The sequence below is a fragment of the Rhinolophus sinicus genome, chromosome 2 (assembly GCF_057876585.1).
Source record: "Rhinolophus sinicus isolate RSI-liver-muscle chromosome 2, RSI-T2T, whole genome shotgun sequence".
NCBI classification, from domain to species: Eukaryota; Metazoa; Chordata; class Mammalia; order Chiroptera; family Rhinolophidae; genus Rhinolophus; species Rhinolophus sinicus.
In genome coordinates, this window is record NC_142502.1 from 99,815,998 (window position 1) to 99,829,389 (window position 13,392).

The 13,392-nt window shown below is 36.1% G+C and overlaps 1 protein-coding gene across 1 annotated transcript in view; it reads right to left on the reverse strand.

The window, feature by feature from the left end:
• Positions 1-13,392, reverse strand: part of DNAH8 (dynein axonemal heavy chain 8) — a 369,939-nt gene that overhangs the window by 192,759 nt on the left and 163,788 nt on the right. The window contains exons 33-37 of the mRNA XM_088795770.1: positions 12,708-12,808; positions 9,699-9,836; positions 9,289-9,529; positions 3,565-3,764; positions 611-764 (exon numbers count right to left, since the gene is read on the reverse strand). Coding sequence (XP_088651896.1) covers positions 611-764; positions 3,565-3,764; positions 9,289-9,529; positions 9,699-9,836; positions 12,708-12,808 — 834 coding nt within the window. The remainder of the gene's footprint in view (positions 1-610; positions 765-3,564; positions 3,765-9,288; positions 9,530-9,698; positions 9,837-12,707; positions 12,809-13,392) is intronic.

Genomic DNA, 13,392 nt, shown 5'->3' on the forward strand with positions numbered 1-13,392 from the left:
CAGAGCTATTTTAATGATTTTTGTTACATGCTTCTAAGGTGAAGTTTCCTTGCCTCACGGTATATTTCTAATTTACTATTAGTCAACTTACTAGTAGTTAATTGCACTTACAGAATACAAATTAATTTTAATTCTACCCTCAGAAGGATATTGTGAGGTTAGCTCTTGAAAGAGATGAACTACTGAAATTTAACAATACCACACTTGAATATACCTCACATCTTCAAACAACCTGGAGATTTTTCACTGTTTGAAAATATGTGATTTTCCTCTTTCTGCTAATGTAATCAAAGGTCACTTTTTTGTTGTTGTTGTTTATTGTAAAGGGCCAGATAGTAAATATTTTAGGCTTTGTAGGCCACGTGGTCTCTGTTATAACTACTCAACGCTTATGCTGTAATGCTAAAGCCTTCAGGCAGAACATAATGAATATGTCTGTATTCCAATAAAACTTTATTTACAAAAACAGGTAAGCGAGCCATAGTTTGCCAACCCCTGGTGTAAATAACCAAGACATGACCAACCACACGTCTTTGTGAAGACTTTTGCAGAGACATACAGACAACACACACCAAATTATTGTATCAGTAGTTACAAAAACCACATTTACCTGAGGCAGCTGTTTGGCAATATCTCCACCTACAAAAACAGCTTCAAGATAAACCCAAAGGTTCTGGACTACTAGCCACTCTTCAATTATATCTGAGGAAGTGGACAACTTATACACCCAATTCTGTATATTTTTTTTAAAGGGAGCATTATATCTAAAAAGTAAGAACAAGAAAATATTACATTTAATGAAGATTCAGAATCTAGTATGGCCTAACAAAATGAATTATAGGAGAAACACTCTTTTGGGAATGAACTTTTTTTCCTAAAAGGCAGTCCCTAATAAATTTCTTATAGCTAATGACATTTGTGCTTTTTTTATGTGTAAAACTTTTATAGTGATTTCACTTATTGTTCCCATGTGTTAGTCACAGAATCGGAAAATGGGTCCAGTCTTATGGCACAGAGGTCCAGTAAAGGAACTGTGCTTCTGGGAATAAAGTGAAAACAAAGAACAAAATGGTTTGCAGAGACTTTTGTGAGACAAAAAAAGTGGGGACCACATGTGAGAACAACACATAGGACACTATTTGTTACTGGTCTGTGGAACTATTACCATAAGCCTGAGTCAGGCTTGAGGTCTGATGTCCGCTTACAGATATGCTCTTCCTTCCCACAGATTGCTAATGCCACCAGGCACTGTACCGAGATTCTGCAGTACTAGAGATCCCGGATAGCTACCCCCAAACAGCATGATTCCTGTTTTCTGACCATAAGGGCTACCAAAAGGGTTTATGAGAATACTAGATGTTCAGAAAACTGGGCACAAAAAGGAAAGACAAAAATAGAGTAGATGCCATGGAGGAAGTGATGGGAAGCTCCTTGGTAAAAACCTAATCACCTACAGTTGGATTAAGAAGCTGGGTTCAGTTTGCGGCAATTTTGATGTGGTCAAGTCATTTTGATGTGGTGTGGCGGCATGTCCTAGCGAGTGGCACACATTGACTGGGGTCCTAAAAGTTTTCTTGATCCAGGAAAGGGTGACGTGATGATGCTGACATATAGAATGGAGCTCTTCTGGGTACAGTCTGATGCCTGAGTACAACCTATAACTTCTCTGGAAGCCTTTTTATACATAGATGTATAAAGGAAATTGTACAAAAATTGTCCCAGGAGGTAGGTGAGCTATTCAGGCAGTAAGAGGCATTTCTCTCAACACTCAATGTATACTGTCCATCTGGGCATTGGTCTACAGCTAAAAGGCAGTCAATATGTCAAAAACAGCTTCAAAATCAATAAATGCAGGCTACATTGATATAAATGGGCATTTCAGGGAATTGAAGCATTTAAATATTTGGGGCCAAAAATGATCCTGTCCATAAGGAAAAAAACAAACAAACCAGTTATCTTTGATGATATATGTGTTTCCAACATGAAAAGGGGAGATCTGAAATGAAATCCAGCGTAACCAGTTTCTGTCCTTTGGCCAGGTACCTGCATTGCGTAGTGGAACCTGTCATGACTGATGGGAATATCCATGGAGCCCCAGGGGAATCAGGGATCCCCCAGGAAAGTGTCACAATCCAGGCACTATCTAGAGTCAAGTCTCACGTGTGGAGATACACAATTTCCTTCTGAAGTCACATGCAGGTAGCCCTAGAGCTCCAACAGGCACTGCCTGCTATAAGATTAGTCAGTGGTTAGTTCTGGAAAAGGCTTTCTAGTGCTATGAAGTTCTCTAGGGGGACAATCTCCCAGAATGTAGTAACTTCTTAGCTATTCTTACATTCCTTCTTAGCAGGGCCTCAACACTGAGTTTACAAGTACTATGAATAGGTACTACACTAATCAGGTTACATGCAAGTTAAATATTTAAGAAGAAAAGCCTTTAAATCCTGAATTTATTGGCCAATTGACACTGTGCAGGTTAATCTACAGTCTTTCTTCTAGAGGTCATCATCTAGGAAATCAAAATGGCAAAATTTGCAATGAACTCTGTAGCAGTAGCAGCCCAGGAAGTCTAGGATCCACTGAATATCCTATGGTCACCTTTGTCAGGATTATTCAGATTCCCTGCAAGCAGAGGGTGCACCTAGGACCTTAACCCCACTAAGTTCAACCCAGAACTCCCTGAACTAGGAGCTTTGTGGATTAGTGCATTATCCAAATACAAGACTGCCTCTGAGGCCAGAGGTCATGCAGGATGCCATTCATTTACCAGTGATCCCAACCCAGAGAAGGGGCATTAGAATCCCCATTACCTTGAACATTGATCTCTGTTAATGATGGGGTTGTGACACATTCCTTAGGTGTGTTAGAGTGAAGAACACTTGAGAATTACTGCATAGTCAGCCAGTGGATTAGAGGCTGCTAATGGCCAGACCAAGACCTGACAGCACGCTTAATCTGAGTCCCATTGGAACTTCCAAAAGCTGCATGAGATCTGTCACCTTTGAGTTGGTTCAGTAGTCCAATGCTGGACAGGTTGCCTCATTCAGGCCATAGAAGACCCAGCACAGATAAAGTGACTTTTCACCATAAAAAGTGAAAATTGGTAAGAGCGAAACCCCTAATGGTATGTTCCTTTCATGTGTTGCCAGCATGCTTTTCCTGGGCCATTGGGTGAACGAACACTTGAGCAATGATGACAAATCAGAGGAACGAAAGAGAGAGAGAGAGAGAGAGAGAGAGAGAGAGAGAGAGAGAGAGAGAGAGAGAGAAAATGAAGAGGTCATCTCAGTGGGGGGTCAAGATGTTCAAGAGAGAAGCTGCCAGTTTGGGGGAGAGTAATTATGGGGACCAGCAGAAAAAAATAGGAAGGGGAGACGAATACCATGAAAGAGAGATGGAGGCCATGATAATTAGGGGAAAAAAGGTAGTTCTTAGAGGGACAGACAAGAGTTAGCACTTTCGGTCAGAATCTCATGTGCTACAACTGCAAAACTGGACTTTTACCTAGTATTTTATAACCCTAATTACTAAATTAAAACCTTCCCCCACAAATTATAAAATTACCTGTTGCTTAGTAAGGAACCTAAGATCATTAAACTATCCTCCATCAAGGTGATAATTTCCCCTGATTCACTTCCTTTGAGCAGGAGCTCGCCCTTTCCCTTAAATGCTGCAAAACTCAGGTTCTGGTTGGTCCAATTCTCAATAACCAGAGTCAGCTTCGCTTCAATATCCTTCTCCTTAATGGCAGATATGCAAATATCCTTCAGAGAGAAATCAGAGAATATGTCACATTACAAATTAAGTGCACTGTACAATCATAGAATTTTTTAGCTTGGATCTAAAAGTCATTTAGTCATTTTTATTGCCAAGAAAACTGAGGCTCAAGATCATTGTGTTGCAAGTCCAAACTAGAACTTTCTGAGACTCTGACTACTAATTATTTTACTGAAATCCAGTGTATCCATATATGAGATAATGGAACTTAAATCATCATTTTTCTTGATTATATTTTAATTGGAGTTTTTTGGCCAAATTGGAGACAATTGCAGCTGCTCTATCTCAGCCGCTTACTATGAGAAACAAATCAGAATACATGTGAGTCTTTTGAACTCTTTAACATATAAACATTGCTATATTCCTGCTTGTCCTGACCCTAACACGAACATCTCATTTACTTAAAAGTCAATTCTATTTTTATCTTACAGATTTTCCTGTTTATCTGAGAATCCTTGATACAAAAGTCTCACAAGGGAAAATAAAAGTAACATATTTTTCTCCATCATGCCTCAATTTATTTTCATATTAGAATCACAGAATCACAGAGCTGGAAAGGAATTTAAGGGTGCAAGGTATTTCCACAAGTAAATATAATACAAATTAGTATGTGATAAATGTTGTGAGAATGGTATGAACTGTTATAAATGCCAGAGGGAGAAATGACTTCTGCCTACAGTGAATAAAAGGCCTCATAGAGAAAGGAGTGTCTGAGAATAAGTGGGATTCCAATGGGGGGTTATAGGAAGGGAGGAGACATACTATAGGGAGGGGAAACCCTTCCTTCCTTTAGAGGCAGTGGATCCAGTAACAGCAGAAATCCAGCTTGGCTAACAACAGGGCATGTGGGGCAGAGCAACAGGATGCATGTGGGGAAGACAGCACTGAGAGTCTGTTTGGGTGTATCAGTAGTTAATAACTGAATCCTAGAATTCCTTAGAATTGTAAAATGAAGTTTTCAAAGTACAGCCTATGAATGGCTATATCCTTAAGTGTAAAACCACTTATAAGAATTAGATGGTAACCGAAGTTTTTAACTCTTTGTTTCCTTTAATAGTATTTCAATGACATTCATAAATAGGACAACAAATTATTTGAAAACAAAACGTATGTACGTTGTTAAAAATGCGGGGGGGAGGCAGAGAACACAAAACCATATATGAATTTCTGGTTACATTGTGCAGTTCCTTGCCTCCAAAAAACATAGAATAATGGTTAAAATACAAAAAGAGAAAGTAAAAAAACAAGCGTAGCTAGTCTTGAAAACAAGATAAACATCTCTATGAACCAGAAGTAGAAAAAGTATGTAAACCAGTGGGTGCAGCTGAACCCCAGGCCTGAAGGCTCTAGTCTGTGGAAGCCTAGCCCTTGATTCCTATGGGATAAAAGAGACTAAAAGTGGCCATTATGAAAGGGAGCATCAGGGCCAACGTCTAGATCCCTCCACTGTGTAAGAAGGCTGCCTCCAGCTGCCATCTGGACTTGTGTCCATGGATTCACTACTAAACAGGACTTACAAGAAATGTTAAAGTGACTTCTTTAAGCTGAAATGACAGGGCACTAATTAGTAACAGAAAAATATATGAAAGTGTAGTCTCGCTGGTAAAGGTAAATATATAATAAAATTCAAAATAATCTAATATTGAAGGTCAAAAGACAAATTAGTAAAAATATAACTACAATAATCTGTTAATGGATACACAAGATAAAAAGATGTAAATTGTGACATCAAAAACAAAACATGGTGGGGGATTAACATGTAGAACTTTACAATGCATCTGAACTTGGGTTGCTATCAATTTAAAACAGACTATTATAAATATAAGTTGTTATATAGTAAGTCTCATGGTAACCACAAAGCAAAAATGTATATTAATAATAGACATACAAAAGAGAAAGAGAAAGCAATCTAAGCATAACACTATGGAAAAATCATCAAATAACAAAGAAAGAGAGCAAGAGAAGAAACTAATGAATTACAAAACAGCCAGAAAACAATGAATAAAATGACAATAAGCACCTACTTATCAATAATTACTGCATTGTAAATGGACTAAATTTTCCAATCAAAAGACAGAGAGTATACATACACCATGATCAAGTGGGATGGCTTCAATGGTGAATGGATAAAAAAAACAAGACCCATATATATGCTGCCTAAAAGAAACTCATTTCAGATATAGAACATACACAGACTAAAAGTGAAGGAAAACAAACAGATATTCCATGCAAATGGGAACCAAAAGAAAGCTGGGGTAATTATACTTGTATCAGAGAAAATTAACTGTAGTAAGAGACAAAAAAAGGTCATTATATAATGATAAATGGGTCAAACCAACAACAGAATACAGCATTTGTAAAAATCTATGCACCAAACATAGGAGCACCGAAATATATAAAGCAAATATTAACAGAACTAAATGAAGAAATAGGCAGCAATACAACAATACTAGGGGACTTTAATACCCCGCTTTCATCAATGGATACACCATCCAGTCTCAAAATCAATTAGGAAACACAGGCCCTAAACTACACATTAGATCAGATAGACTTAAGAGACATATGCAGAACATTCCATCTAAAAGCAACAGAGTAGAAACCACGATTAGACACCACCTCCCACCAGTCAGAATGGCTATTATCAAAAATTCAGCAAATAATGTGTTGGCGATGATATGGAGAAAAGGGAACCCTTGTGCACTGTTGGTGGGACTGCAAAATGGTGTAACCACTGTGGAAAACAGCATGGGGATTGCTCAAAATACTAAAAACAGATCTACCATATGACCCAGAAATTCTACTTCTGGGCATTTATCTGAAGAGAACAAAAACATTAATTTGAAAAGATGTACATACCTTTATGTTCACTGCAGCATTATTTACAATAGCCAAGATATGGAAGCAACCTAGGTGTCCGTTGATAAATGAATGGATAAAGAAGATGTGCTATATAGAGAGGTTGCCAAAAAAAATGTATACACATTTTAAGAAAGGAAAACTGTATTAAAATTGTAATATTCAATTTATACCGATAACAGAAGATGACTACAAGTAACATTTGATGTCTGCAATTACAAGTCGTGCTCAAAGTGGTCCAGACACTTCTGAATATGGCAAACTACTGCTTGAGCAATGCTGACCAAATTGTCCACTTGTAAGTATTTTTTGGCATCCCCAGAATGTCAATAAATTTATGACAAAGGAGTCAGGAATACACAATAGGAAAAGGACAGTTTCTTCAATAAATGGTGTTGGGAATACTAAAGAGCCACATGCAAAAGAATGAAACTAGACCATGACTTTACACCACACACAAATATGAACTCAAAATGGATAAAGACTTGAATGTAAGCTCTGAAACTACAACATTCCTAGAACACAACACAGGTGTAAGCTCCTTGACATTGGTCTTGGCAGTGATCTTTTGGCAATGATTTTGATACCAAAAACCAAGGCAACCAAACCAAAAATAAACAAGTGGAATTACAACAAACTAAAAGGTTTCTGCAGAGCAAAGTAAACCATCAACAAAATGAAAAGGCAACCTACCGAATGGGAGAAAATATCTGCAAATCATAAATCTGATAATGGGGGGGCCGGCCCGGTGGCTCAGGCGGTTAGAGCTCCATGCTCCTAACTCCGAAGGCTGCCGGTTCGATTCCCACATGGGCCAGTGGGCTCTCAACCACAAGGTTGCCGGTTCAGCTCCTCGAGTCCCGCAAGGGATGGTGGGCTCCACCCCCTGCAACTAAGATTGAACACGGCACCTTGAGCTGAGCTGCCGCTGAGCTCCCAGATGGCTCAGTTGGTTGGAGCACGTCCTCTCAACCACAAGGTTGCTGGTTCGACTCCCGCAAGGGATGGTGGGCTGTGCCCCCTGCAACTGGAAAATGGCAACTGGATCTGGAGCTGAGCTGCGCCCTCCGCAACTAAGACTGAAAGGACAACAACTTGAAGCTGAACAGAACCCTCCACAACTAAGATTGAAAAGGACAACAACTTAACTTGGAAAAAAGGCCTGGAAGTACACACTGTTCCCCAATAAAGTCCTGTTCCCCTTCCCCAATAAAATCTTTAAAAATAAATAAATAAATCTGATAAGGGTTTAATATACAAACTTTTATATAAAGAAGTGATATAACTCAATAGCAAAACCAAAAACAATCCAATTTAAAAAGTGGTCAGAGGATCTGAATAGACATTTCTCCAAAGAAGATATACACATAACCATAGCCATCAGGTACATGAAAAGGTGCTCAACATCCCTAGTCATCTGGGAAATGCAAATCGAAACCACAATGAGCTATGACCTCAAACCTGTTAGAATGGCTATTATCACAAATAAAAGAAATAACAAGTGCTGGGGATGTGGAGAAAAGGGAACCCTTGTGCACTGTTGATGGGAATGAAAATTGATGCAGTCACTATGGAGGTTCCTCAAAAAATTAAAAATAGAACTACCATTGATTCAGTAATTCCACTTCTGGGTGTTTATCTCAAAAAAATGAAAACACTAACTTGAAAAGATATTTGCACCCCTATGTTTACTGCAGTATTGTTTACAATAGCCAAGACATGGAAACAATCCAAGTGTCCATCGATGGATTAATGGATAAAGAAATTATGCTATATATACACAACATAATATTATTCATCCATAGAAAGGAGAGAAATCCTGCCATTTGTGACAACACAGACAGATCCTGAGTACATTATGCTAATGAAATAAGTCAGACAGATAAAGAGTACAGATTGGTGGTGTTGCCAGAGGTGGGGGCAGTGAGTGTATGGTGGGTGAAATGGGTGAAGGGGGTCAAAAGATATGAACTTCCATTTATAAAATAAGTCCTGGGGATGTAATGTACAGCATGGTGACTACAGTCAAGAATACTGTATTGTATATTTGAAAGTTGCTAAGAGAGTAGATCTCGAAAGTCCTCATCACAAAAAAAAATGTACCTATGTGTGATGATGGATGTTAAGTAGACACATTGTAGTGACCATTTCGCAATATATACATATATTGAGTCATTACATTGTACACCTAAAACTAATATAATATTATATGTCAATTGTATCTCAATAAAACCAGACACCATGCAAACAAAAAGGACTGATTAAAAATCTTGGAAAAGAAAAATATAATAATCTTAAATAGCTAATAGACTAATAGGGAAAAATTTCCAATTAGAAATTTGGAAAAATATTCTGAGGAATTCACCATGAACACAATACAGAAATAAACATATTTTTTTAAATGGAAGTGTAGTTAAGGAGGATAGGAAGATAGACTGAGGAGCCCCAAAACTAACATATTTCAAATAATCTTATGACCTCCTTGAGTTACAGCATTATTTTGCAAAACCAAGGGATGTTCAGGATCATTCCAAATTTTGGGGGTGCATATCGGGCAATTAGTATAGCCTTGAATAAAATGTCTGTATAATTTTGTGTATTTTCAAAAAAGAAGAGGAGATGTTCTTTAATGAACCGTCTTATACTTTTATGTACCTCAATGTCATCCTTATTTTTAAGGAGTGGTGCTTCCATAATATTTCTGAGACAAAAAGAATCCGATTCCACATCAAATGGGGTTCCAGTTAACTCGGAGATTCGATCCCAGTGTCTCTGTTTCATTGCCTTATTGGTCATCATTTCTAGTAGAGGACATGACTCACTGAAATCATCAATTCTTTTTTTCAGATCCAAAAAAGCTTGCCAATCTTTAAGTCCTCTTGGAAGTTTACGACATCTTTCAGAAAAAAGAAAAAGAAAAAATTATTTCCTCTACACATTCCTTTGAACAAGGTGTTATGCATTTATAGCAATATATCAGAGTATAAATTCATTTGTGAAATACCTATAGGATCCTAAGAAGATAAGCACTATAAAAAGGCAAGCTTAATTCAATTGAAACTTACCTGTTTTGAAATTCCTGCAGTTCTGCATTAATTTTTTCAATGTCTACGTCTCCCCAAAGTATTTCATAATAACCACTAATATTGCTCATTACAGTATCATACAGTCCATACAGCTTCTGCAGCAAGTTGAGTTCCTTTCTGAGAAACCAAATAATTAAATCATTACATAATGCATATTTAAAAAATAAATTCCATTATAGGATAAGCAGAATTTATCCAATCAAATATTTCATACTTTATGTGTATAGTGTCTTATAGATACCAACATGCATACAACCCTGTCAGTTTCCAAACAGAATTTATTAAAAATCCATAAATTAGGTCAAATTTACAGCTCTCAAATATTCCAAATCATACTATGACCTGACATTAACAAGTGGTTTGATTATTATTACCATACCAATCATTGCAAACAATGTGAACAAAACTTGATTTAAAAAAATCAAAGTGAAGGCTAAAGTATTATTATTTTTTCTTTCAAATGCAAACTAGATTTTTATAAGAACATCTCCTGTAAGTCTGACATTAAACATCACTTGCCTACCAAAAGTTTTCCCTCCTGTGCCCAAATGGAGTTTTATCCAAAGCAAGAATAAAAGGAGAGATTCCTTTTATTCTTGTTTTGGATAAAAGCTCTTCATTGTACAAATAAAAGTTCTTCATTGTACAAAACACCAAAAATTGACCACTCAACAGAGTTGGTGGATTTTTCCAGGAATTCCTCAACCGTTAGTATACAATGAGGGTCCAATGGACCAAATTTTAGTTTTTGAGTTTATTGCTTATGTAGTCCTGACTGTTTGCAAGGATTGATATTCACAACTATTTTATTATAGATAATGCAGAGACCAATACTAAAATTTGCTTTTGTTTTTAATGGAGTAAAACTGATCTTGTTTTGCAATTACCATATGGCTACATTGGACCCTTTTATAAATTTAAGACACATTCTGGAATCCTAGTTATCTTGTTTTTCCATTTCTTGTTTCACTTTGCTAATTCATCATCTTAGGGATTATTTAGTTATTAATCACTGATTATTCCCAACTGTGCTAAAAATGACGAAAATAGTAAGAAAAGAATGATGAAATCTCTAAGGATGAAAAAATCACTATTGCATCATCCTTCATGTTTCTTATTGTGCTGCCCAAAGTATTGTACCATCTTTCAAGAAAGTATAAAAAAAGAACTCTGTAGATACCATTTTTGTAACCTTTTGATTTTTGTTTAGCTTTCACTTAATATAGTTAAGAACTCAAAATTTTCATTTCCTACCTAAAACAGCAAAGAAAAGAAAATTGACAAATGAAGGTGCTTCTTAAGTATTAAACATAAAAGAATCAGAAAACAGCACTCTAGACTCTAATTTTGATAGTGAAACTGATTGTGTAAGTGAAATCTCAGACTGTGAGTCTTCAGATGACAATAATCTAGATGTATTTTACTAAACTCGTTAATTAATGAGTGAGCAATATATTTCAATAGAGGCAAGGGCTTCACCACGCAAGATTTTGCACCAAGAACCTAGACCATACCATTTTGTGAAAAAGGTAAGTGACAGTGTTTTCTCATTACTTATGATGTTCACATAAATTTTATTTGATACATCTCTTAAGTAGGCAAATGTTGGAGACGGATGTGTATTCAAAGGAAATGGATGATACGGCAATGCAAAAATTCACTGAATTAATCATTCAAATCTAAAAGTAAAGATTTTTGTATTTATAGTGCAAAGAAGATGGTGATCCTCCCCTCAAAATTATGAATGTGAGTTTCAACAGTCCAGCTTTAACAAAGCAAGTCCAAGAAAAATCAGAAGTAATGGTAAGCTAGAAGCTACTAGAAATGGATTCGAAATCTGGAATCAGTGTTTATTGGATGGGTATGGTCCATGTCAGCTGATGAGCAGTAGGTTGCATTCAAAAGTCGATCTCCATTTTGTGTATGTACTGTATCTTCACACCAGGACAATATGGAGTAAAAGCTTGGGTTTTCACTGCTTACATTATTATTAAGTTTTCTAATAAAATTGCTTCTGTCAACTATTCATAAATTACTGAAAAACATAAAAATAAAAAGGGCCCATTTGTCCAAATGGTAAATATGATTATTTTTCCTAGAATACTGAGGGTTAAAATAAAACATTGAGTCTCAGACTGAGTATGTAAAAGAATTTAACTAGAGAGTTTATAAAAATGTAGATCTCTTAGTTCCCAATCCCAGAGATTCTGATTCAGAAAGTCGGGGGCAAGAATCAGACATCTGTAATTCTAACAAAATTGGGCATTGAGTTAAGCTTGGTGAATGACTACTTTAGAAAAAGAACACAAACCATCTACCTTAAATGGCTGAGGCATTAATTTACCTTCAAACAACTTCATGTCTATTTTGCCATGACATTTTCATGCTGTCACTTCAAAAGAAGTCAACATAAAGTTCTTTTCTAAAGCCAAGATCCTAATAAGCTAATACCACTGTTTTAATTTTGCCTCTGAGGAAATCTATATCTAAAATTATATTAAAATATACTTGTTTAACTCTTAGATCCACTGTTTAAAATCAATTGTTACTGTTTAAAATCAGCTAAGTTCCTTGCCCTTCATTCTCAATGAATTCTTTGTCTACCCAATGGAGAACACAGCATAAACGCAGTAGGAAGGGATCTAGAGCTGAGGATGACTATTTCTTTAAATAAACAGAAGTCATCCAGAATTCCAGTGTTTCTGCACAATCGTTGACATTATTCAAAAATAGTGAAAGAAAAAAAATAAAGCACAGGCTAAATATAGGCCATGAACACACAGAATCTTTGCAATGTATTTTCTTTTCTACTCCTCTAGAATGTTTCTTCTCTATCCGAAGACTATGTATACAATGGATCAGGAATAGGCAAGAATAAGGGGAATAGTTAGGAGTGTTCCCAGGGAGGCCCTTCTCTGCATAACAACATGATTCTTCTAATGGACAGTATCTAATCATTTGCATGCAACACACAATCTCTAAACTTACCTGACTTTGTGTAAAACCTCATAGTCAGTCACAGGCAATCCAAAAAGTTGTTCACCAGATGAATATGTAACAAATTTCCTCCACAGATCATCAAAATTGGCCTATAAAAGGTTTTTGAATTGCAGTAAAATATAATTAATTCAGATCCCATTAAAGTAGAATTTATTATAATTGGAATAAAAGCTACATTGAGGTTTATTTAATACTATCTATGAAACAAGGATTTGTGAAGCACTTTTATACTTTAACCAGCTATCAGAGGAAAAGTTAAGCACTTAGGAAAATTAACTTTCAAATATTATAAAAGTATCCATTTTATATCAAATTATTTCTTTAATAAATTAAATGATCCCCAGAAGACCTACATTTCAAGTTACCATAAATACATCTGAACGTAATAAAACTGTATTTTTTTAAAAATTTGTAATTCAGGCTTTATCACTAATTTAGACTGGTCATCTCTCCTACAGGGTTCAAATGAATGAAGCGTTAGCATAATCCACCCAACCCTGTTTTATCTCTAAGCAATCATCTATAAAATGAAGGGTTCCATTTTAACACCATTTGAAATAATGTTAACAATTTAAATCATCAAGTCAATAATGCACATGTCTTTTGAATTGGAATCTGAATCTCCCATAGTTAGAATGTTTAAGCACAAAAGCCAATAGAAATAATCCACCTG